The sequence below is a fragment of the Coregonus clupeaformis genome, chromosome 18, assembly GCF_020615455.1.
Source record: "Coregonus clupeaformis isolate EN_2021a chromosome 18, ASM2061545v1, whole genome shotgun sequence".
NCBI classification, from domain to species: Eukaryota; Metazoa; Chordata; class Actinopteri; order Salmoniformes; family Salmonidae; genus Coregonus; species Coregonus clupeaformis.
In genome coordinates, this window is record NC_059209.1 from 54444692 (window position 1) to 54470811 (window position 26120).

Genomic DNA, 26120 nt, shown 5'->3' on the forward strand with positions numbered 1-26120 from the left:
TTAGTTAGTATGTGTGCTTTCAATTTTGGTTAAATATGTCCTGCGGTGGCAGAGGAATTTGGGTTTTTTGGGTTCGTTTTTTACGAATTTGGCCTCTTATGATGTTTGTGCGGTATACTGTGTGTAATACAAGGCTGCAGGGAGGCTACTGCATCCATTCATTTGTCTGTTCAGTTGATGTGTATGGATTTGTCCTGCATTTATTTTAGTGTGCAGACATGCAGGGTGTGTTATATACAGACCTTTGAATGTGTATGTATCATTTTGTATAATATGCTTGGATTCTGTGCTTTCCATCTTGTAGAGTCACTGTGACTTCAGTTTCGAAAGGAGCTGATGGTTTACCTGCTTTGTTTTGTCCTTATTCAATAAAGGAACATAATGTTACACATTGTGTTTTTATATTCATATGGAATGTGTATTTGTTTATATGACAGAGTACTAGGGCCACACTGAAGAAAAAGGATAAAGTCATAAATTTATGAGGCTGGTTCTTTCTGCAGAAAAGCTACATATTGTTTTTACAGTTTTGATACTTATGACAATGTGATACTTAATATTCTGGCACATCAGCATGTCTTTGTTTATGAAACCATACTGAAGTACAATTTCACGAAATGCCCCACATCTGTCATTTTTAACAACTGTCCTCCTTTAAAACAACTGGTTACAATATTATGACTTCTGTTTTTTTCCCTCTGTGGCCCTAATATTCTATCATTTTATATATAGCCTTATAGTCTATGGGAAACTGTAAATTATCTAATGATAGCAACATCATCTAAAAATCATTTTTTATCCAAAATCATTGAAATTAATGATCACAAACGTTTAAATAATGACAGTGGGTCTAGTTATATGTGATAACAATGTATAGTGAGCAGTGAAATAACTATTGGTTTCCATTTGTGGTGACTGCTGACTGACATTAGGGATGAGATTAAATAGATCCTGGAATTTAGCCTGGTCTGGAGCAGGCTAGCTCCACAGAATAAATCTCCATGGTAATTTATACCATAACATATCCTCCTGCCCCCTATCCATCTTTAGTGCAACCGGATTACGGATCAATTGAGCCAGGATCACCAAGATATCCTGGCTTAATCCCTTATCCTAGTTTTGTGCAACAGGCCCCTGGTCTGCTTCTGGGTTCTGGCTTAGTAAACCGTGACAGGGGGAGAATGCAGATGTAGCAGAATTCATGATCAGAAGCAGAGGTACCGACAGGAATTCACACATCACAGGCAGAAGTGTCCACAATCAGCGGTAAAGAAATATGTTTGGCAACTAGGCTCACACAACTAACATACTAGTTGAATGTACTTTAGCATATGTCATAAATTAACAATTTCTCAATTTTATCCTAAACACAGAATAGAGAGGATGTGGAGAGATGTTTATGAACATGCCCTGGACCTCTTCTATCAGATCTTTACTTCATTGGAAGATCAGGAGACACTGAATCCAGACAATGAAGTCCATCTTTTCGCTCTGCACCGGATTTTCCTTCCACTGGTTCAGCAAAGCCTCGACTCTTTTCGAGATGCTTGGAACTTCCACGGTCTTAGAACTGAAAGGAATCAGTCACCACAGCAACTCTGGAGAAGTTACAGAGAGCAAGGCCCTGAGGAGGATCCTACTGAGGTTAACAATGAACTTTAAACACTTTCTTAAAATTGTTTCCCCAAAGGAATTATGGGAGAAAAAAATGGTGCTAAATGTGATACTTTAAATGAAACATTTACTATAGATTATTGTCTCTTTAAAATCTCCCGAGCTTTTAAAGATCAACCTGTGAGCTGTAGTTTCTACAGTGCATACTATGCAAAGCTGTATTATTTTAAAAAACTGAATAAGTAACATTTCATTTCTCACTGCCTTGGTGACCAAAAATAACAATCTTGTGTAAGGACATGTCAAACTAGTTTTAAGTACAAGACTGATTATGCTTGTCATCCATTCAGGTTCCTGAAGAATATGGGATCGATTGGAACGGACCTCACTGCCTTCATCGAGGCACTGTGTCAGTCCCCGAGGTTCAGCTGGCCCGTGAGCTCTCAGATGAAGAGGTTGCAATTTTGCCAGCTCCAGGAGTTTCTGTTACTGATGCACTTAGACTATATGTAGAGACTGTGGAAGTGTTATCAAGAATCTTAGACTGATGTCCAACCCATGTTTTTATTTGTTGTGTTAGAACAAGCAAGGAAAAACTGAAAGTTTACTTTCCTTTTAAAAGAAAGGAAAAAAAGCTGTTTCTTTGAAGCTTCCTGTCTCATTATGGTCCACAGAATGACTAACATGAATGCTGTACTGTTAGCACTGAAGGTGCAGAACAGTTTGATTTTAGTAAATGGAAGAAAAAAAAAGTCAACTACTGCACAGTGTGTTAATGTTTTCAAAGACACTGAACTTGTGTCAATTCATCTGAACTGTGTATGCATTGACATTAGGGCTGGGCAATATGGAGAAAATCAAATATCAAATTTTTGACCTAACACCTTGATGTCGATATTGCAACGATATTGTAAGGTTGACAATTGGTGCATTCACAAAATATCTTCCACATTTAGATTTCGGATAAATAACTATCATATTGTGGATATAATGACTAAGTGGTAAAAGGCAAATAATAGAACAGCTAGAACAGTCTGGTAAGTTCAGAAAATGACATCACTTTACTGTAATGCAGCCTTTGAAACCAGGAAAAGACTAAACTTACCATGTAACGATATTACACTTCTTCAAAATCTAATGGTGCTTTTCCATTACATGGTACCTACTCGCCTCGCCTCGCCTTTTTTGGTTTTCCATTACGAAAAAAAGTACCTGGTACCTGCTAACATATACTTTTTTTAGCACCTGCTCAGTCGAGGTTCCAAGCGAGCTGAGGCGAGCCGAGAAGGTAACTTTTAGACATTTTGTCCTGCACCTCACACAGCGTCTCAACATTGGGGCTAGCAGGACCGAGTCTTCTCTTGATTTTTAGCCGTTGCAATGAAAGTTCTGTTTAACCGTGTAACTAAACCAACGTAGAGGTGAATAGCGCCACCCAGTGTATTGGAATGTGTTCAGTAGCTCTGCATCAATCCATTATCCGGAATTGATTTGTCTTGGCTTGATGCAGAGGGTAACCAATCAGGCGTTAGGTTCCGCCTACCAACTTTTGATGGGTCAGTTTGACAGTTTTAAGTAATTCAGGAAGCACTCCAACGCAGGACCATGAAATGTAAATGTAAATAGTGAAATTATTATATATGTATTTTACATAAAATGAATCGGTATTTGAATTAATTAATGACACATTTAATAACACATTTATGTATTTAATTCTAATTTTAATTAATTAATGACACATTTAAGTAGTTATTTAATGGTGTATTTATTTATTTAATTGTGGCACTTTTAGTCCTCCATAGATGAGAGCTGTATATCTTGTTTGTTATTGCTAAATGAATGTGTCTTATCTTAGTATTGATGCTTATTATTTTCAGACCACATCTTGTATGGATAAATACAAACTCAGTTGGTAGAGCATGGCGCTTGCAACGCCAGGGTTGTTGGTTCGTTTCCCACGGGGGGCCAGTATGAAAATGTATGCACTCACTAACTGTAAGTCGCTCTGGATAAGAGCGTCTGCTAAATGACTAAAATGTAAAATGTAAATGGACAGTTAATTGGATAATCAAAGCTGAGTGATATATATATATATATATATATGTATGTGTGTGTGTATATATATATATATATATATATATATATATATATATATATATATATATGTGTGTGTGTGTGTGTGTATGTATGTATGTGTGTGTATGTATGTGTCAGCAAACTGAAAATAACAAAAATATTTTTCCTGCAATTACTAGTAGCCTACTTTCCCTTTGTAGCAAGGTAGGGTTGAGAGGTCAAATGCTATACAGCAAGTAAATAACTAGAAAAAAAGAGAAGAAATTGTTAGCTGTGATCATTTAAACACGATTATGTAAATACGTACAAAATGTTACAAAGATGTTGATGTTTTTCAACAAAATCCCGCCTTTTTTTAGTTAGTGGGCGGATTCGATTATGCTGAGCCGCGGGGCACCGGTCTATGGCCCGTGGTAGGAACGGGCAAAAGCGGTGAGGGAGGAGCGGCCTTTCTCAAATCGAACAAGTAATCTGCGCCGCTCGGTTATGTTGTTAACAAGGCAGTATGTTTCATCGTCCAGAAACATGCATGGAGTTTTCATGAAATATGTCTGTATTTTCAAACTAGTTTTCATTGGGAAGGTAGATAATGCGTTTTTATCAAAAGCAATGATTTTTGCATATGAAAACAGAAGCCTACTTATTACGTCATTTTGTTTTGAGCCGACTTCGCCCTTGGCTTTGAACTGGATACCTGACTCACGCCCGGGAGGCAGCCTGGTTCCAAAACGAACGCAATCAACTTTCACCCGGTGCAAAACACGCTTGCCCGGGCCAGATTAATCGAATCCCCTCAGTATATACCAGCCCCTATGTGCGACCTCGCCTATCAGAAAGCAACACTAGAATCGAGCAAGTAGACTTGTCCTCGAGAGGCGGAGCCCTGTTGGTTCCATTTGCTGAGGCGCGTTCGTAATGAAAGGGAGCGCGTGAGTGGGCTTGCCTTGAGCTTGGTGGTGGTGTGTCTGACTTCCTCGCTTTTTATTGTGTGGAGGAGCGCTGCACACGTTGTAACGGTACACCGAAATCGTAGGTAGAAATACTAGTCTCCTGTTCGGAGAGAACAGAAAAAAACGAATTCAGTGTTCTTTTCCGAAGTCTGTTATTCACAGCCTTCGAAAAACATGTCGGCATCGGCGGCAAAAGTGAGTAAAAAGGAGCTGAACTCAAACTATGACGGCGCGGACGAGACCTCTGGTAAGGAATGGCGGCCTCCAGTTAACCGCCATTTTCACTTTATTAGTTATACTGAAATGTACTACTTGAAAGCAAATTAGTTCACAGCCAGTAATTTGTTGTCCTTCTGCTTTTCCATATGAGTCTGCCCGGTTCTGGGTGCAGTCTGTATTGTCTGCCGTGAGTGCGTAGTTCTAGGTTCTACTACGTTAGACCGGTGATGGAGGCCATGTTAGCTAACTAACGTTAGCAGCATTTCATAGCTAGCTAACGTTAGTTAGCTAATTGTCTAATCAATGGATGTCCTGTTAAGTATTTTGTTTAGCTAGTTTAGTCCTTGGTACTGTAAATGCAATTGTAAAACAATTTTTATAATAGACAGTGCATTCTTTCTTAGTTCATTGAGAAGTAACGTTTTCTATGTTGAATGAAACCACCGTGGCCTTGTTACTTTGTTGTTGTGCAAATCCGCCATGAAGCTAGCCAGCGAATGTGAAATTGGCAACATAGTTAACTAGCTTAACTTATAGTTAGTGAGCCGTCGTTTTCGGGAAGTAGGCCATTGGAAGCATTATATGCGTTGACTCAACAATGCAGGGTTAGTTATAAACAAATAACTTGGGCATAGTCTCGATGCAATGCAGCTAGTTAGCCAGCTGTAAATCAGTGTTGGGAAAGGAGGCACAGAGTGTAGTGTGCGGACTCCCACTTTTAAACCACGCGGCCCTCCTCGCTGTAGCCAGCAGGAAGAACCGCAGTGTACAAGCTGCTCTGAAATCGCTAGTTGCAGCGGCGTTGCTAACACTACGCGCACACATTTCAGTCATGCATGGCAAAAATCATTTGTTAAAATTTATAATATTTTCGCCCATTTTGCACCCCTTTATTCAGACTGCAATCGTTACCAGCTCACTCCTACAAAGCTTTTCCATCATGGACCTGAGTGAAGCATGGAGTTCATGGTCAATTTCAAAACAAAAGCATTAGCTCTTAACTTTGGATATAGCTACATCTTTGACTATTGGCTGGTAAATGTGCAGGAACTTGGTAGTTACTATTTAATGTTGATGTCTATCACCACTGCACCGAGAGTCACTATAATATTTTCTGACATTATTGCATTTGTCATTACAGAAAAAGAGCAACAGGAAGCTATTGAACACATCGATGAAGTTCAAAACGAAATTGACAGGTAATCCACTCAAGTGTATATGTATAAACATTAAAACAAACATGTGTTTGTTTAACCATGTGACAATGTGATTGATATGCAGGGGTATTTCTACCTTAAAAACCTTTGGTAAAAAAACACGCAAATACATTTTAGGGAAGGGAAAAACGATTTCAGTGTAAACTTAAACGACTAAAACCATATATAAAGTATGTAGAAAAGAGAATGGACATATAATTAATTTAACAGTATTGATTTTGTTAAGTTTGAGCAAAATAACTTAAACCATGGCAAAATGCATAGAATTGCAGGAAATTATCTTTAAAATGAGTGTTCGCTCAGCTACATGCCAGAACATGTACAATTCCATTGACATTAGCTTTAAAACTGCACCATTTTCACTCAGCTCCATGGCACAGTGTAGAAATTCACTTTAAAATGGCAAACATTTCTCTGCTCCATGGAGAATTTAAGGAAGTTGACGTAAAATGCAAAAAATATATATACACAACGTTTGGAAAAACAGACGCCCACCACCTAAGCCCCCTTTTGATCCAGGAAAAACCCTGATATGCATGTACAATCTCTTCTCCACAGACTGAATGAGCAGGCGAGTGAGGAGATATTGAAGGTAGAACAGAAATACAACAAACTCCGTCAGCCATTCTTTCAGAAGAGGTCAGAACTGATTGCCAAAATCCCAAACTTCTGGGTCACAACATTCGTCAACCATCCGCAAGGTGAGTTTCTTTAGTAGGCTCTCAGTTTTTTACCACTGGAACCTAGAATGCTCAGATGTTCTGAATATGTTTAAAACATTTTCCCCTACAGTTTCAGCCCTTCTTGGTGAGGAAGATGAGGAGGCACTTCACTATCTGACCAGGGTGGAGGTTACAGAGTTTGAAGATATCAAGTCAGGCTACAGAATAGATTTTGTAAGTGATGAAGAAGGTTACCATCATATTGCATTCATAGGATATTGCATTATTGGCAGCAATATGTCATATATTTATTGACTTAAATAAATTGACTTATTTTGTGTTCCAGTATTTTGATGAAAATCCATACTTTGAAAACAAAGTCCTTTCCAAAGAGTTCCATCTGAACGAGAGTGGAGACCCATCATCAAAGTCAACAGAAATCAAATGGAAATCAGGAAAGGTATTTCACATCACCTCTTTTCACATGCATGGGAATTCTGTAAAGGTGCAATATGCAGAAATTGCTCTGCTATTTCCTGGTTGATACAATTCTAATAGTTCGCATAATTTCAGTTTGACAAAACAAGCAATGTGTACCAATCATTGTACCATCTAAACTGCTGTGAAATATGTATTTTCAATAACCCAACATTGTAATTTCAGCTGGTGTACAAAACGAAGAAAAGTAAGATGCAAAAACTAAACTTAAGAACGGGAAGCATAGAAATGGTGCACACAGAACATATCTACTGCTTCTAATACTAGCTTTCAATGAGAACGACAGATCTATAACTCTAACTTCTATGAAATTGGTCTGGTCGCCGAAAAAGTTACATTGCTGCTTTAAAAGCACATCATTTGGCAGAAAAGAGTAGGGCACTTTAAAAAGTACAGTATTTTTAATCATATAGCTTGTTCTCCATATTTTAAAATAGTGAGCCAACATGTTTTCGGCATTTATTTTTCCTGACTGATCAAAACTCGCTTTCTCATGCTCCCTCTTCAGCAGACATATAGTGAGCAATATGCTTTGAACATCAAATCTCAATAATATCGCAGTATCGAATCGCAATACATATCGTATCGTGAGGTCCCTGGCAATTCCCAGCCCTAACCTGAATGTTGTCTGTACCTCAGTGTTCATAGATAATTTTGGTTTTCATGCCTGGTAGTTGTGGTAAGGGTATTTTGCTATGCAATAAAACTAATACAAACACACAAGCTGGTTTGTTTTACATTTTAGTCATTTAGCAGACGCTCTTATCCAGAGCGACTAATCCCTGTGATGTTGTCTCTGAAGGACCTGACAAAGCGCTCCAGCCAGACACAGAATAAAGCTGGCAAGAAGAGGCAGCATGAAGAGCCCGAGAGCTTCTTCACCTGGTTCACTGATCACTCAGATGCTGGGGCGGATGAGCTGGGAGAGGTCATCAAGGACGACATCTGGCCAAACCCCCTGCAATACTACCTGGTAAGTCTCCAAGGCCTAGCACCACTCCCTGTTATCAAATGTCTTAACTTTGAATAGGACTTGCCCATTGTGCAACTTTATTATTCATTCTTTGGATGCTTTATTTTGAGTTCATTTACTGTCAATGTCACCCAGGAGATTAAGTCTCCTGTGTAGATGAAGAATTTATAGTTAAAACGTTGGCTAATTTGATTGGCAGGTTCCTGACATGGATGATGAGGAGGCAGAAGGTGAAGATGATGATGATGAGGAAGGTCTTGAGGACATTGATGAGGAGGGTGATGAAGATGATGGAGAGGAAGATGAGGATGACGGAGATGATGGGGAGGTATGCCCTAGATAATTGCTTAATTTCCTCTTATTAATGAGCTATATTGAATAGTGAGATTTGTTTGCATAGTGCTGATTTTTTTTCTTCCTTTTGTTTAGGATGATGAAGGAGAAGATGACTAAACCGAAAAAATGACATAATCTACCAATACCCTTTCCTATTTCCACCCCAATTTGGTTATCCACCCAAGATTTTTTATTTTGTGCTTCATCTCCTCATTCTGAAGCCTCACTCCTGTCCGTGCCATGTTAAGTTTCTTTGTCTCATCTAAAACCAATGGCAGATTCCTGTATTGAATTGTATGTACCACCCCAATTCCCAAATTCATCTGAAGAAAAATAAAAACGTACAAAAAAATAGATTCCGCACGCCATATTGAGTAGAATTTAAATAGCAATTTATATATATACTTTTTTCTTGCTGTTAAAGGTTGTGATAAATGAACAAACGCCATGGTGCAGTGACCTAGTGCTAGCGGACCCCTTTATAGTTTTTATAATTTTGTTCAGTTGGCAAGTAGATCCCTACAAATAATGTTGTTCTCCCCCCCCATGTGTTTAAAAGTAAACAGAAAATACCAGCTTATTCCCATCACTTGTAATGTTTGGGGTCAATGCTGGGGTAGGGTAAAGGATTATCTTAGGGTGCTGGGGAGGGTGGGCATTTTGACACCATTACGATGTTATATTTTGTTTTCCATTGTATTGTTTTACAGACATCCATGAGATGTGAAATTACATTTTTAATAAACAAAACAAAACTTAATAAAAAAAATGCTTGTAAATTTGGGCCCTCCACTGCTTCATGGAAAACAACCTGTTATCTCATGGAATTTACATCTAATCACCATTTTATTTTCCACTGGGGGAAAAAATCATCTGTTTTAAACTTAAAGGTGTACAAGTTGTTTTGTTACAATAAAACTTAATGTGTACACAAATGTGTGACTCTTCTAACCAACCATTGTAGTGATTTGTCTAGAGCCAGCAAACTACATGGATGTTAAATGTCTGGTGGTTATGGCTAGAATTGTGTACTTGCAGTACTGGACCAGTATATTAGTGTTATTGACAGTTTGTTATATTTCAGAATTCTATACAATCGCAAGAAATACTACATGCTGTGTTGGTGCCACTTTTTTTTATTATAAAATGCAAAAGTTCATTGGTAGAGCCAGGTATCCTTTTGTAGCTTTGAATGCAGGAGTTGTCAACTTCTGAATGATTGGAGTCATAGGAAGTGTTGATGCAAAGTTTTCTTGTAGCAATCGATTAGTGATCAACGGCCAAATGTTTGCTCAGATTCCTCACAATAACTTTTTGTTTATACTTTGGCCGTTCAATTGGTTGAAACGCCCAACCTGGAAATAAGAACCTATTACAAAACAAACCGCAAAAGGTAGATGGGTGTATGACATTGGTGCCATGTATTTAGAAAAGCCCCACTTGGTTTCCAGACGCGTCTGATGGATGAGACCACAGACAGAACAATCAAAATCATATGCCAAAATCTATTTTAATTCCCAACCCACCAAGGTGCATGTGACATCGCGGACATGTGGCTACTGTCCAGGCATATCCAGGATACCAGATGAAATGTCTCCCCTCCGGCCAGTGCTTCACAACGTCTGCCTTTCTGAAAGTCATGACTGAAAAAATATTAGCCCTGACGCGCACTCTTCTTTTCCCTATAACTGTAATTTATATGAGAGGGCGCAGGTCGACAGTGGATAAAGTTAGCATCTTTCTCAAAAGCCAATTCGTGTCCACTGGACTTGCAGAACAAGGGCCTGTTGCACAAAACTAGGATAAGGGATTAAGCCAGGATATCTTGGTGATCCTGGCTCAATTGATCCGTAATCCGGTTGCACTAAAGATGGATAGGGGGCAGGAGGATATGTTATGGTATAAATTACCATGGAGATTTATTCTGTGGAGCTAGCCTGCTCCAGACCAGGCTAAATTCCAGGATCTATTTAATCTCATCCCTAATGTCAGTCAGCAGTCACCACAAATGGAAACCAATAGTTATTTCACTGCTCACTATACATTGTTATCACATATAACTAGACCCACTGTCATTATTTAAACGTTTGTGATCATTAATTTCAATGATTTTGGATAAAAAATGATTTTTAGATGATGTTGCTATCATTAGATAATTTACAGTTTCCCATAGACTATAAGGCTATATATAAAATGATAGAATATTAGGGCCACAGAGGGGAAAAAAACACAAGTCATAATATTGTAACCAGTTGTTTTAAAGGAGGACAGTTGTTAAAATGACAGATGTGGGGCATTTCGTGAAATTGTACTTCAGTATGGTTTCATAAACAAAGACATGCTGATGTGCCAGAATATTAAGTATCACATTGTCATAAGTATCAAAACTGTAAAAACAATATGTAGCTGTTCTGCAGAAAGAACCAGCCTCATAAATTTATGACTTTATCCTTTTTCTTCAGTGTGGCCCTAGTACTCTGTCATATAAACAAATACACATTCCATATGAATATAAAAACACAATGTGTAACATTATGTTCCTTTATTGAATAAGGACAAAACAAAGCAGGTAAACCATCAGCTCCTTTCGAAACTGAAGTCACAGTGACTCTACAAGATGGAAAGCACAGAATCCAAGCATATTATACAAAATGATACATACACATTCAAAGGTCTGTATATAACACACCCTGCATGTCTGCACACTAAAATAAATGCAGGACAAATCCATACACATCAACTGAACAGACAAATGAATGGATGCAGTAGCCTCCCTGCAGCCTTGTATTACACACAGTATACCGCACAAACATCATAAGAGGCCAAATTCGTAAAAAAACTAACCCAAAAAAACCCAAATTCCTCTGCCACCGCAGGACATATTTAACCAAAATTGAAAGCACACATACTAACTAAAATAATTCAACACATATTGGTCCCTCAGCAGCCGACCACTGTCGTCATCAGGGAAGATTGCCGGATTGTCCCAGTCCATGGCTGGTGGCACTCTGGGGGCCCTCTCCTTCCTCAGGCAGGCCACATTGTGGAGGACAGCACAAGCCACAGTAATATCACATGCCCTAACAGGGCTGACCCTTAATTTGTGAAGGCAGTGAAAGCGTGCCTTCAGGAGGCCAAAGGTCATTTCAACTCTGGCCCTGGTCCTGGCATGGGCATGGTTGTAGGCCTGCTGTGCTTCCTGGGGGTCTGTGAAAGGTGTCAGGAGAAAAGGCTGGCAGCCATACCCCCTGTCTCCCAGCAACACACCAGAGAATTCACCTGTCAACACAAAATCTCATCATTACTACCTCATAAACACAGTGATATTCTTGACACAGCCATGATGGTTATAAATAGGGGTTGTGTGGCTTACCTTGTGATAGGCACTGATAGATTTCAGAGGCCCGAAAGATTCTGGAGTCATGGACTGAGCCAGGCCATTTTGCCACAACATTGCTGATCACACAGTCAGCATTGCAGACCATCTGAAATCATAAGATGAGGAATATTACACCAATCAATGCACATCACTGGCAATGCAGAGTGTTCATCAATGGACAATATCAAAAAGTTATGTTCACCTGAACATTAATGCTGTGAAAGGATTTCCTATTCACAAAATCGGCCTCATGGGCACCTGAGGGGGCTTTTATCCTTATGTGTGTGCAGTCCACTGCACCAATGACATTGGGGAAACCTGTCACACAAAGTAATGAGTATCCTACTATGTGTTAACAGTTGTCCTGTAATTTGTAGATCCTCTTACCTGCAATCCTATAGAACTCCTCTTTGATGTCACAGAGTCTTCTGTGGCCAGGGAAGGAGATGAAGACATCTGCTAATGCTTTGATAGCCAGACACACACTCCTTATTGTGCGGCAAATTGTGGCCTTGTTCAGCTGATCTGCATCCCCCACTGAGTACAGGAAGGCTCCACTAGCAAAAAAGCGCAAGGCCACACAAACCATTTGCTCCACACTCAGTGCATGGCTCCGTGCAGTGCGGTGCTTAATCCTGGGACCCAGTAGTCTGCATAGATACCTGATGCCATCTGCAGAAAACCTGTATCTTTCATATAGATGGTCATCAGGGAAGGCCAGTGGGTCCAACCGGTCCCTGAAGACCCTTTCTCGCCTGAAGGCTCTCCCTCAGCACAAGTGCTTCTTCATCCACCACATCTCGCACGAATGGGCATGCCATTGTCAGAGCAGAAAGGAACACACAATTTTGGGCCTTCATATAGGCTAGTGGCCACACCTGGTGCTGGGGGTGGGCAAAAGAGGGCGATGCCTTATAACGATGACTTGGTTGTACTGATTGCTGGGAAAATAAAAAAACCTTAGAAAGATGCCACCGTCCTGTGTGCTCACAATAAGAGCTCATATGTCATGGCTCACTTGACTTTACGAGAATATACCTAATTTTTATTTTGAGCTGTGTCATCTTCTTGGAGCTGGGGGAGGAAAGAAAAATAATGATTAATACATTTGTGTTACAGTTAGCATACAGTGTACATTGAAGGCATATCTCACCTCCCTCTCAAGTTTTTTTATTTCAAGGTCCAGTTTCCTAATTGTCCTCTTTTTTATTTCGGACTCCAGTGCAAGATTTTCCATCTTTTTTTTGTATCCCATGTAGAGATGGAAGGACATACCTTGAATGAAGCGGGTGGCATCTTGGGAGGAACCTATGCTCGTCTCTTTCCCCCCAGGGATCCCCTCTAAGACGGGCCTGCCTTTATTTAGCTCCAAGGCCATGTCCTCTGCTGGGGTAAGGTCAGCCTTTGGTGACCCACCACCCGTGCCTTGTCTGTGGGTATTCTTTTTCACTGCTAAAACAGTACAGACAATGTGTGAGCAGGCACCTTCTGGGTACAATATATGCTTGTGCTTTGTTAAATATTAGTCAGGGACCATACCATTCTGCAGAATGTTCTTGTATTTGATTTTGACCTGCTGCCATGTCCGTTTTGGCCCGTTCATGTTTAATCTACACACACACACACACACACACACACACATTTAATGGAGTCACACTGCAAAAAATTACTTGGTATTTTTGTCTTGTTTTCAGTAAAAATATCAAAAAATTTATCATAGCTTTATACAGTGTGATGGAGTTACTTTACACAATTTCACTCATATCTGCAGTGCATTTCAATTAAAAATTTAACCGTTTCATAATTACAGTACAACTGCATTTTTGGAGATGTGAATTAAATATTTGAATTGTAATTGTGATGTTTCAGCGGAGCGGTGAGTGTGTAATTGTGCACTACTTACGCATTCAGGCGGTCTGCAATACTTTGCCACGCTTTTTCTCTTTGCTTTATCACTGTGGCGGTGTTGCCTTTCTTCTTAATTATATCTTTTACCTCCTCGTATGCCTCCATGAGGATTTGTGCTTCCGACGGGGAAAAGTACGCGGCTCTAGTTGCCATGGTAAATCAGTTAATCTGTGATCTGTGGCGGGGTCTATTTGAGTGAGCCGTGAGCGCGCACCTATCCAGGATTGGTTTCACCTGGCTTAATGAATCCGTGTCTGCTCATCCTGGCTTGGTCTTTGTGCAACCAATTAAGCCTGGACGCACATGTTTTGGCTTCATTGAGCTCAGCTGAGTCATTTATCCCGGATGTCTTAATTCTACTTTTGTGCAACAGGCCCCAAGTCACCGAGTCCCTCGCCAACACAGGCTTCGACGAGCATTATTGCACATAAAGACAATGAAACACAACATAAGTGTTTGCAGCCGAAGTTCCACGGTTGTCTGCTCGCCATTGTTGGCTATAAATGTTGCAACTCGAAGCGCGCACTTATGAAAGACTTAACTAGTATCATTGCATATGTATGCAGATCAGGAACGAGCGACTTCGGACGAAACAGTTAAGCAAATACGAGAGTAGTCATAAATGGACGTTTACAGCCAATTCATACAATATTCGAAATATATATCTCAAATTTGGTTCGTTTGAGCACCTCATGGCCTGGTAAACCCAATGGGAAAACCACGTAATGTTTACAGACAGTCAAATTAGTCAGTTAACGCATGGCGCGGTCTACAGGTAGGAGATGGATATTTTCCAGAAATATTACGGGTTGCAGAGGACGTCCCGTTGCTACTGGCAACGTAAATTAGAACGTGGGTCCAACGAATGTTCTCCAATCACAGACCGATATCTTTAGGGATGACCAGGGGCCTGTTGCACAAAACTAGGATAAGGGATTAAGCCAGGATATCTTGGTGATCCTGGCTCAATTGATCCGTAATCCGGTTGCACTAAAGATGGATAGGGGGCAGGAGGATATGTTATGGTATAAATTACCATGGAGATTTATTCTGTGGAGCTAGCCTGCTCCAGACCAGGCTAAATTCCAGGATCTATTTAATCTCATCCCTAATGTCAGTCAGCAGTCACCACAAATGGAAACCAATAGTTATTTCACTGCTCACTATACATTGTTATCACATATAACTAGACCCACTGTCATTATTTAAACGTTTGTGATCATTAATTTCAATGATTTTGGATAAAAAATGATTTTTAGATGATGTTGCTATCATTAGATAATTTACAGTTTCCCATAGACTATAAGGCTATATATAAAATGATAGAATATTAGGGCCACAGAGGGAAAAAACACAAGTCATAATATTGTAACCAGTTGTTTTAAAGGAGGACAGTTGTTAAAAATGACAGATGTGGGGCATTTCGTGAAATTGTACTTCAGTATGGTTTCATAAACAAAGACATGCTGATGTGCCAGAATATTAAGTATCACATTGTCATAAGTATCAAAACTGTAAAAACAATATGTAGCTTTTCTGCAGAAAGAACCAGCCTCATAAATTTATGACTTTATCCTTTTTCTTCAGTGTGGCCCTAGTACTCTGTCATATAAACAAATACACATTCCATATGAATATAAAAACACAATGTGTAACATTATGTTCCTTTATTGAATAAGGACAAAACAAAGCAGGTAAACCATCAGCTCCTTTCGAAACTGAAGTCACAGTGACTCTACAAGATGGAAAGCACAGAATCCAAGCATATTATACAAAATGATACATACACATTCAAAGGTCTGTATATAACACACCCTGCATGTCTGCACACTAAAATAAATGCAGGACAAATCCATACACATCAACTGAACAGACAAATGAATGGATGCAGTAGCCTCCCTGCAGCCTTGTATTACACACAGTATACCGCACAAACATCATAAGAGGCCAAATTCGTAAAAAAACGAACCCAAAAAAACCCAAATTCCTCTGCCACCGCAGGACATATTTAACCAAAATTGAAAGCACACATACTAACTAAAATAATTCAACACATATTGGTCCCTCAGCAGCCGACCACTGTCGTCATCAGGGAAGATTGCCGGATTGTCCCAGTCCATGGCTGGTGGCACTCTGGGGGCCCTCTCCTTCCTCAGGCAGGCCACATTGTGGAGGACAGCACAAGCCACAGTAATATCACATGCCCTAACAGGGCTGACCCTTAATTTGTGAAGGCAGTGAAAGCGTGCCTTCAGGAGGCCAAAGGTCATTTCAACTCTGGCCCTGGTCCTGGCATGGGCATGGTTGTAGGCCTGCTGTGCTTCCTGGGGGTCTGTGAAAGGTGTCAGGAGAAAAGGCTGGCAGCCATACCCCTGTCTCCCAGCAACACACCAGAGAATTCACCTGTCAACACAAAATCTCATCATTACTACCTCATAAACACAGTGATATTCTTGACACAGCCATGATGGTTATAAATAGGGGTTGTGTGGCTTACCTTGTGATAGGCACTGATAGATTTCAGAGGCCCGAAAGATTCTGGAGTCATGGACTGAGCCAGGCCATTTTGCCACAACATTGCTGATCACACAGTCAGCATTGCAGACCATCTGAAATCATAAGATGAGGAATATTACACCAATCAATGCACATCACTGGCAATGCAGAGTGTTCGTCAATGGACAATATCAAAAAGTTATGTTCACCTGAACATTAATGCTGTGAAAGGATTTCCTATTCACAAAATCGGCCTCATGGGCACCTGAGGGGGCTTTTATCCTTATGTGTGTGCAGTCCACTGCACCAATGACATTGGGGAAACCTGTCACACAAAGTAATGAGTATCCTACTATGTGTTAACAGTTGTCCTGTAATTTGTAGATCCTCTTACCTGCAATCCTATAGAACTCCTCTTTGATGTCACAGAGTCTTCTGTGGCCAGGGAAGGAGATGAAGACATCTGCTAATGCTTTGATAGCCAGACACACTCCTTATTGTGCGGCAAATTGTGGCCTTGTTCAGCTGTTCTGCATCCCCCACTGAGTACAGGAAGGCTCCACTAGCAAAAAAGCGCAAGGCCACACAAACCATTTGCTCCACACTCAGTGCATGGCTCCGTGCAGTGCGGTGCTTAATCCTGGGACCCAGTAGTCTGCATAGATACCTGATGCCATCTGCAGAAAACCTGTATCTTTCATATAGATGGTCATCAGGGAAGGCCAGTGGGTCCAACCGGTCCCTGAAGACCCTTTCTCGCCTGAAGGCTCTCCTCAGCACAAGTGCTTCTTCATCCACCACATCTCGCACGAATGGGCATGCCATTGTCAGAGCAGAAAGGAACACACAATTTTGGGCCTTCATATGGCTAGTGGCCACACCTGGTGCTGGGGGGTGGGCAAAGAGGGCGATGCCTTATAACGATGACTTGGTTGTACTGATTGCTGGGAAAAAAAAAAAAAACTTAGAAAGATGCCACCGTCCTGTGTGCTCACAATAAGAGCTCATATGTCATGGCTCACTTGACTTTACGAGAATATACCTAATTTTTATTTTGAGCTGTGTCATCTTCTTGGAGCTGGGGGAGGAAAGAAAAATAATGATTAATACATTTGTGTTACAGTTAGCATACAGTGTACATTGAAGGCATATCTCACCTCCCTCTCAAGTTTTTTTATTTCAAGGTCCAGTTTCCTAATTGTCCTCTTTTTATTTCGGACTCCAGTGCAAGATTTTCCATCTTTTTCTTCTTGTACTGAATGTCTATGTCTGCCAGTTCTATTTGGCGCCGGAGGTGCTTGCCATACAACTTTCTGATAGCTTGTGAGCTCTGTGAACACAATACAATTAGCGCAGCTGGAATTTGGCAGGATGTGGTGTCCTTTTATTAATACGCACTATGTTGCCAGGCTGGTTTTCCCACTGTATAGCATCTGGGTCCTGTAAAAGAAATTAGATTTTTGATTTTGATGAGGACTCCTCACCATTGTAGAGTAAATAGTACTTTCACAGTCTTAACATGATACCTCATGCCTTCTGGAATCCAGAGAGATGGTCTCCTCCTCATCATCGTCTCCATCATGTGCTGTTGCTGCTGCACTGGGGCCTTCACCCTATCACATTTAATCGGATTCATATTGAAGCTAGTAGACAAGACATGCCAGGCCTACAGTATGCCTTTGATGGAGTACTCACTGGATCAGCATCGTCTGGTGCTTGTGCTGGTGGCTCTAACAGGAACACAGTGCTGCCAGACACTGCAAGGCAATAGGTAAACCAAAGTCAGACAGTCCAAATTGATTCAATATGAATGTGGTTGTATCCCATGTAGAGATGGAAGGACATACCTTGAATGAAGCGGGTGGCATCTTGGGAGGAACCTATGCTCGTCTCTTTCCCCCAGGGATCCCCTCTAAGACGGGCCTGCCTTTATTTAGCTCCAAGGCCATGTCCTCTGCTGGGGTAAGGTCAGCCTTTGGTGACCCACCACCCGTGCCTTGTCTGTGGGTATTCTTTTTCACTGCTAAAACAGTACAGACAATGTGTGAGCAGGCACCTTCTGGGTACAATATATGCTTGTGCTTTGTTAAATATTAGTCAGGGACCATACCATTCTGCAGAATGTTCTTGTATTTGATTTTGACCTGCTGCCATGTCCGTTTTGGCCCGTTCATGTTTAATCTACACACACACACACACACACACACACACACACACACACACATTTAATGGAGTCACACTGCAAAAAATTACTTGGTATTTTTGTCTTGTTTTCAGTAAAAATATCAAAAAATTTATCATAGCTTTATACAGTGTGATGGAGTTACTTTACACAATTTCACTCATATCTGCAGTGCATTTCAATTAAAAATTTAACCGTTTCATAATTACAGTACAACTGCATTTTTGGAGATGTGAATTAAATATTTGAATTGTAATTGTGATGTTTCAGCGGAGCGGTGAGTGTGTAATTGTGCACTACTTACGCATTCAGGCGGTCTGCAATACTTTGCCACGCTTTTTCTCTTTGCTTTATCACTGTGGCGGTGTTGCCTTTCTTCTTAATTATATATTTTACCTCCTCGTATGCCTCCATGAGGATTTGTGCTTCCGACGGGGAAAAGTACGCGGCTCTAGTTGCCATGGTAAATCAGTTAATCTGTGATCTGTGGCGGGGTCTATTTGAGTGAGCCGTGAGCGCGCACCTATCCAGGATTGGTTTCACCTGGCTTAATGAATCCGTGTCTGCTCATCCTGGCTTGGTCTTTGTGCAACCAATCAAGCCTGGACGCACATGTTTTGGCTTCATTGAGCTCAGCTGAGTCATTTATCCCGGATGTCTTAATTCTACTTTTGTGCAACAGGCCCCGGATCCCGATCCCGTCGGTAGAGATTTAGCAGGTAAACAAATCACTCACTTTTACCAAACCAGTTTTTATTCATAATCCGGTTATGAATTAAGAACATCTGTTGAGGTTTAGCTTGCTGGCCATGCATGGAGTGATCATGAACATGCTGCCGGGTACTGTTCTTGTCGTGGTATGATTATCTCTGGTTATCTGGTATGACTTTCTAGCAGCTAGTAGGCCTACTAGTGCCAATTCTGTTCTATCGTGTGCTGCAATTGGTTAAGAATGAAAACGCGTGATGCTTCACCACCAGTGGCATTGCACGTTTACGTGCCAGAGACCACACCTGTACATGTAACGTTACACCTGAAAAAGTGTCAGAAGAGCTGGGGCCTGTTGCACAAAAGTAGAATTAAGACATCCGGGATAAATGACTCAGCTGAGCTCAATGAAGCCAAAACATGTGCGTCCAGGCTTAATTGGTTGCACAAAGACCAAGCCAGGATGAGCAGACACGGATTCATTAAGCCAGGTGAAACCAATCCTGGATAGGTGCGCGCTCACGGCTCACTCAAATAGACCCCGCCACAGATCACAGATTAACTGATTTACCATGGCAACTAGAGCCGCGTACTTTTCCCCGTCGGAAGCACAAATCCTCATGGAGGCATACGAGGAGGTAAAAGATATAATTAAGAAGAAAGGCAACACCGCCACAGTGATAAAGCAAAGAGAAAAAGCGTGGCAAAGTATTGCAGACCGCCTGAATGCGTAAGTAGTGCACAATTACACACTCACCGCTCCGCTGAAACATCACAATTACAATTCAAATATTTAATTCACATCTCCAAAAAATGCAGTTGTACTGTAATTATGAAACGGTTAAATTTTTAATTGAAATGCACTGCAGATATGAGTGAAATTGTGTAAAGTAACTCCATCACACTATATAAAGCTATGATAAATTTTTTGATATTTTTACTGAAAACAAGACAAAAATACCAAGTAATTTTTTGCAGTGTGACTCCATTAAATGTGTGTGTGTGTGTGTGTGTGTGTGTGTGTGTGTGTGTGTGTGTAGATTAAACATGAACGGGCCAAAACGGACATGGCAGCAGGTCAAAATCAAATACAAGAACATTCTGCAGAATGGTATGGTCCCTGACTAATATTTAACAAAGCACAAGCATATATTGTACCCAGAAGGTGCCTGCTCACACATTGTCTGTACTGTTTTAGCAGTGAAAAAGAATACCCACAGACAAGGCACGGGTGGTGGGTCACCAAAGGCTGACCTTACCCCAGCAGAGGACATGGCCTTGGAGCTAAATAAAGGCAGGCCCGTCTTAGAGGGGATCCCTGGGGGAAAGAGACGAGCATAGGTTCCTCCCAAGATGCCACCCGCTTCATTCAAGGTATGTCCTTCCATCTCTACATGGGATACAACCACATTCATATTGAATCAATTTGGACTGTCTGACTTTGGTTTACCTATTGCCTTGCAGTGTCTGGCAGCACTGTGTTCCTGTTAGAGCCACCAGCACAAGCACCAGACGATGCTGATCCAGTGAGTACTCCATCAAAGGCATACTGTAGGCCTGGCATGTCTTGTCTACTAGCTTCAATATGAATCCGATTAAATGTGATAGGGTGAAGGCCCCAGTGCAGCAGCAACAGCACATGATGGAGACGATGATGAGGAGGAGACCATCTCTCTGGATTCCAGAAGGCATGAGGTATCATGTTAAGACTGTGAAAGTACTATTTACTCTACAATGGTGAGGAGTCCTCATCAAAATCAAAAAATCTAATTTCTTTTACAGGACCCAGATGCTATACAGTGGGAAAACCAGCCTGGCAACATAGTGCGTATTAATAAAAGGACACCACATCCTGCCAAATTCCAGCTGCGCTTAATTGTATTGTGTTCACAGAGCTCACAAGCTATCAGAAAGTTGTATGGCAACCACCTCCGGCGCCAAATAGAACTGGCAGACATAGACATTCAGTACAAGAAGAAAAAGATGGAAAATCTTGCACTGGAGTCCGAAATAAAAAAGAGGACAATTAGGAAACTGGACCTTGAAATAAAAAAAACTTGAGAGGGAGGTGAGATATGCCTTCAATGTACACTGTATGCTAACTGTAACACAAATGTATTAATCATTATTTTTCTTTCCTCCCCCAGCTCCAAGAAGATGACACAGCTCAAAATAAAAATTAGGTATATTCTCGTAAAGTCAAGTGAGCCATGACATATGAGCTCTTATTGTGAGCACACAGGACGGTGGCATCTTTCTAAGGTTTTTTTTATTTTCCCAGCAATCAGTACAACCAAGTCATCGTTATAAGGCATCGCCCTCTTTTGCCCACCCCCAGCACCAGGTGTGGCCACTAGCCTATATGAAGGCCCAAAATTGTGTGTTCCTTTCTGCTCTGACAATGGCATGCCCATTCGTGCGAGATGTGGTGGATGAAGAAGCACTTGTGCTGAGGAGAGCCTTCAGGCGAGAAAGGGTCTTCAGGGACCGGTTGGACCCACTGGCCTTCCCTGATGACCATCTATATGAAAGATACAGGTTTTCTGCAGATGGCATCAGGTATCTATGCAGACTACTGGGTCCCAGGATTAAGCACCGCACTGCACGGAGCCATGCACTGAGTGTGGAGCAAATGGTTTGTGTGGCCTTGCGCTTTTTTGCTAGTGGAGCCTTCCTGTACTCAGTGGGGGGATGCAGAACAGCTGAACAAGGCCACAATTTGCCGCACAATAAGGAGTGTGTGTCTGGCTATCAAAGCATTAGCAGATGTCTTCATCTCCTTCCCTGGCCACAGAAGACTCTGTGACATCAAAGAGGAGTTCTATAGGATTGCAGGTAAGAGGATCTACAAATTACAGGACAACTGTTAACACATAGTAGGATACTCATTACTTTGTGTGACAGGTTTCCCCAATGTCATTGGTGCAGTGGACTGCACACACATAAGGATAAAAGCCCCCTCAGGTGCCCATGAGGCCGATTTTGTGAATAGGAAATCCTTTCACAGCATTAATGTTCAGGTGAACATAACTTTTTGATATTGTCCATTGACGAACACTCTGCATTGCCAGTGATGTGCATTGATTGGTGTAATATTCCTCATCTTATGATTTCAGATGGTCTGCAATGCTGACTGTGTGATCAGCAATGTTGTGGCAAAATGGCCTGGCTCAGTCCATGACTCCAGAATCTTTCGGGCCTCTGAAATCTATCAGTGCCTATCACAAGGTAAGCCACACAACCCCTATTTATAACCATCATGGCTGTGTCAAGAATATCACTGTGTTTATGAGGTAGTAATGATGAGATTTTGTGTTGACAGGTGAATTCTCTGGTGTGTTGCTGGGAGACAGGGGGTATGGCTGCCAGCCTTTTCTCCTGACACCTTTCACAGACCCCCAGGAAGCACAGCAGGCCTACAACCATGCCCATGCCAGGACCAGGGCCAGAGTTGAAATGACCTTTGGCCTCCTGAAGGCACGCTTTCACTGCCTTCACAAATTAAGGGTCAGCCCTGTTAGGGCATGTGATATTACTGTGGCTTGTGCTGTCCTCCACAATGTGGCCTGCCTGAGGAAGGAGAGGGCCCCCAGAGTGCCACCAGCCATGGACTGGGACAATCCGGCAATCTTCCCTGATGACGACAGTGGTCGGCTGCTGAGGGACCAATATGTGTTGAATTATTTTAGTTAGTATGTGTGCTTTCAATTTTGGTTAAATATGTCCTGCGGTGGCAGAGGAATTTGGGTTTTTTTGGGTTCGTTTTTTACGAATTTGGCCTCTTATGATGTTTGTGCGGTATACTGTGTGTAATACAAGGCTGCAGGGAGGCTACTGCATCCATTCATTTGTCTGTTCAGTTGATGTGTATGGATTTGTCCTGCATTTATTTTAGTGTGCAAACATGCAGGGTGTGTTATATACAGACCTTTGAATGTGTATGTATCATTTTGTATAATATGCTTGGATTCTGTGCTTTCCATCTTGTAGAGTCACTGTGACTTCAGTTTCGAAAGGAGCTGATGGTTTACCTGCTTTGTTTTGTCCTTATTCAATAAAGGAACATAATGTTACACATTGTGTTTTTATATTCATATGGAATGTGTATTTGTTTATATGACAGAGTACTAGGGCCACACTGAAGAAAAAGGATAAAGTCATAAATTTATGAGGCTGGTTCTTTCTGCAGAAAAGCTACATATTGTTTTTACAGTTTTGATACTTATGACAATGTGATACTTAATATTCTGGCACATCAGCATGTCTTTGTTTATGAAACCATACTGAAGTACAATTTCACGAAATGCCCCACATCTGTCATTTTAACAACTGTCCTCCTTTAAAACAACTGGTTACAATATTATGACTTGTGTTTTTTTCCCCTCTGTGGCCCTAATATTCTATCATTTTATATATAGCCTTATAGTCTATGGGAAACTGTAAATTATCTAATGATAGCAACATCATCTAAAAATCATTTTTTATCCAAAATCATTGAAATTAATGATCACAAACGTTTAAATAATGACAGTGGGTCTAGTTATATGTGATAACAATGTATAGTGAGCAGTGAAATAACTATTGGTTTCCATTTGTGGTGACTGCTGACTGACATTAGGGATGAGATTAAATAGATCCTGGAATTTAGCCTGGTCTGGAGCAGGCTAGCTCCACAGAATAAATCTCCATGGTAATTTATACCATAACATATCCTCCTGCCCCCTATCCATCTTTAGTGCAACCGGATTACGGATCAATTGAGCCAGGATCACCAAGATATCCTGGCTTAATCCCTTATCCTAGTTTTGTGCAACAGGCCCCTGCACTGCAAAGACCCCACAGGTTAGTTAACGTTTAGTCAATGAAGTGATAAACACTGATTCAACCTTTGAAATAAAGTGGGCCTATAACAGTTAAACCATGACTGCCAATCAAAGAGGTAGACATCAAGGGGGATATTGGGCAGCTGCGTGTTGGCCCAAGGAAGAACATCTACTCGGGATGACATACAAGTGGGAGGTCCTGCAAGTAAATTATTTGCTCCTCACAGATACATTTTCATCCAGTGCAATGGACATTGCTTACATTTCACATTTATAAACATACATTATTGCTCACTATTCCCACATATATCATGCATGGTATCATTAGATATACTACCAATGTTGATTTTCATGTCTCTCAGGGGCCTTCATACTGTCTGGAGCAGTTGGCTGACCTGTTTCATGAGGATGAACAAGAGCAGAGGATGCATGGCCAGCGTAACAAATATGGAAAAAACATTGATAGACTGTTGATGGATGTTGGGTCAGTTGATAATGTATAGTGTGTACAATTCTATGTTTGCCCCTTACCCAACTTAAACCCTATCCCACTATCACAACTTACTGCTTCATTACAATACAGAGCAAAGATCTTACTGGGATTCAGCAATATCCAGTGCCCTCTTGTTTGTTGCATAAATGTGTCCAGTAAACAAATAAACTCAATGTGTGTGGGTGTGTGTGTTTCTGTTTGCTTTTGATGATCAGATGAGTCTGCGGAAGAAGGAGCACCAGTCTGAGTATCTGAGTGCATGCCAACATGTCTTCGACGAGCAGGAGGAGGAGCTGCTGGATTCCACCAAAGACCTGGACCTCGGAAAATGAGATAACATCTCCCTCCAACACTCCCAAAGGAAGCGGTGGGAGACTGGCCACAACAGGTGTGGAGTAATATCATGACATGAGCACATTTAGTCATCATGCATACATTTACAAGACATTCACAAGACAATGTAAAAATGTGTGAGGCAGTTTAGCACTAGCTTGGTTTTAATCTTTCCATTTCATGCAAGGCTGAGTCGGGGACTCTACATGGGGAAAGAGACATGCTACTGAGGAAGCTGGTAGAAGCAGAGATTGATGGGGTGGCAGTGGCCACACAGTTGACAGCCCTGAATGAGGCTATGGGTGGTGTGAAAAAGGTTAGCTGCACTCTCCGAGATCTCCTCAGGGAGTGCCATGAACAAGAGGTACTCTCCCCAATACATGGACTTGCTTAGATTGACAAGTACAGTGGTTTTGAAGGAAAATTGAAAATGACAATAAGAATTGTTTTCTAATATATTGATTGGAAGAAAACAATGTGTGTGTTGTGGGGTGGGGTGGGTGGGTGGGGGTAGATCAGCTTTAACATTGCAGATAGATTGTAGGTTGTATCAGTTTAATTGTTTGCATCATTTCCAATCCCTTATTTATTTATTTTTCCCTTTTCTCTATACTTTTCCTCCCATTCTCTACCATCCCTACCCTAATTGAAGTAAACTAACTGACAGCAATACCTTTACTGCTACTTACAGCTATTTCGGTCACATCTACGTTACATGTAGTTAAATAGTTATACATATATTCCTAATTTCCTCAAGTGCTGGATTTTCACCCACAGCAGCCAATCCACCATTCATTCTGATCTTAACTCCAACCCCCCGATGTCCACAGATTAACCCATCTTTCCCAGTATAATGCCATTTTGCTATACATCCCTCCATTTTACTATGATGTCTTACTGGGGTTCCTGAACCTCCTTATTTGTAAAAATGTCTACCGATATTGCCCTCAAAATAAATGCTTTACCCAAGAGTATAATGATATTTCCCATTGACTGATCGTGGTTTTTCAGATCCCCTAACAATGCAGTTTGCAGGTCCATCTGAACCCTGATATTATTACATAACAACCATTGCTGGACAACTCCAAAAGCGAGCCACTGATGGACTGTACCAGAAAATATGTTCTATTGATTATGTTTCCTCATGGCAGAGTCTGCACAAGGCTTGACTGTTCAATGCCCCAAATATTGAGCATTCTTTAAAAATGTGTTTATTTACAGTACCAGTCAAAAGTTTGGACACACCTACTCAT

At 41.1% G+C, this 26120-nt stretch overlaps 1 protein-coding gene and 1 long non-coding RNA gene across 2 annotated transcripts; both read left to right on the top strand.

Annotated features, from left to right (window-relative positions):
* Positions 1 to 4575: 4575 nt before the first annotated feature.
* Positions 4576 to 9500, top strand: LOC121550333 (protein SET). The gene is made up of 8 exons (XM_041862559.2): positions 4576 to 4887; positions 6001 to 6058; positions 6635 to 6777; positions 6869 to 6972; positions 7085 to 7198; positions 8039 to 8209; positions 8409 to 8537; positions 8639 to 9500. The coding sequence occupies exons 1-8, from the start codon at positions 4815 to 4817 to the stop codon at positions 8660 to 8662; spliced, it is 816 nt and encodes a 271-aa protein (XP_041718493.1). The 5' UTR covers positions 4576 to 4814; the 3' UTR covers positions 8663 to 9500.
* A 14917-nt stretch (positions 9501 to 24417) lies between these two features.
* Positions 24418 to 25141, top strand: LOC123493091. Its single transcript, XR_006661977.1, has 3 exons — positions 24418 to 24525; positions 24750 to 24922; positions 25055 to 25141. It is a non-coding gene; the product is annotated as an uncharacterized LOC123493091 (long non-coding RNA).
* Positions 25142 to 26120: the final 979 nt, after the last annotated feature.

Excerpts from the sequence above, each read along its gene's own strand:
- LOC121550333 (XM_041862559.2), top strand. The coding sequence starts at position 4,815 with ATGTCGGCATCGGCGGCAAAAGTGAGTAAAAAGGAGCTGAACTCAAAC. Across the intron at positions 4,888-6,000 it reads CGGCGCGGACGAGACCTCTG|AAAAAGAGCAACAGGAAGCT; the intron begins GTAAGGAATGGC and ends TTGTCATTACAG. Across the intron at positions 6,973-7,084 it reads CAGGCTACAGAATAGATTTT|TATTTTGATGAAAATCCATA; the intron begins GTAAGTGATGAA and ends TTTGTGTTCCAG.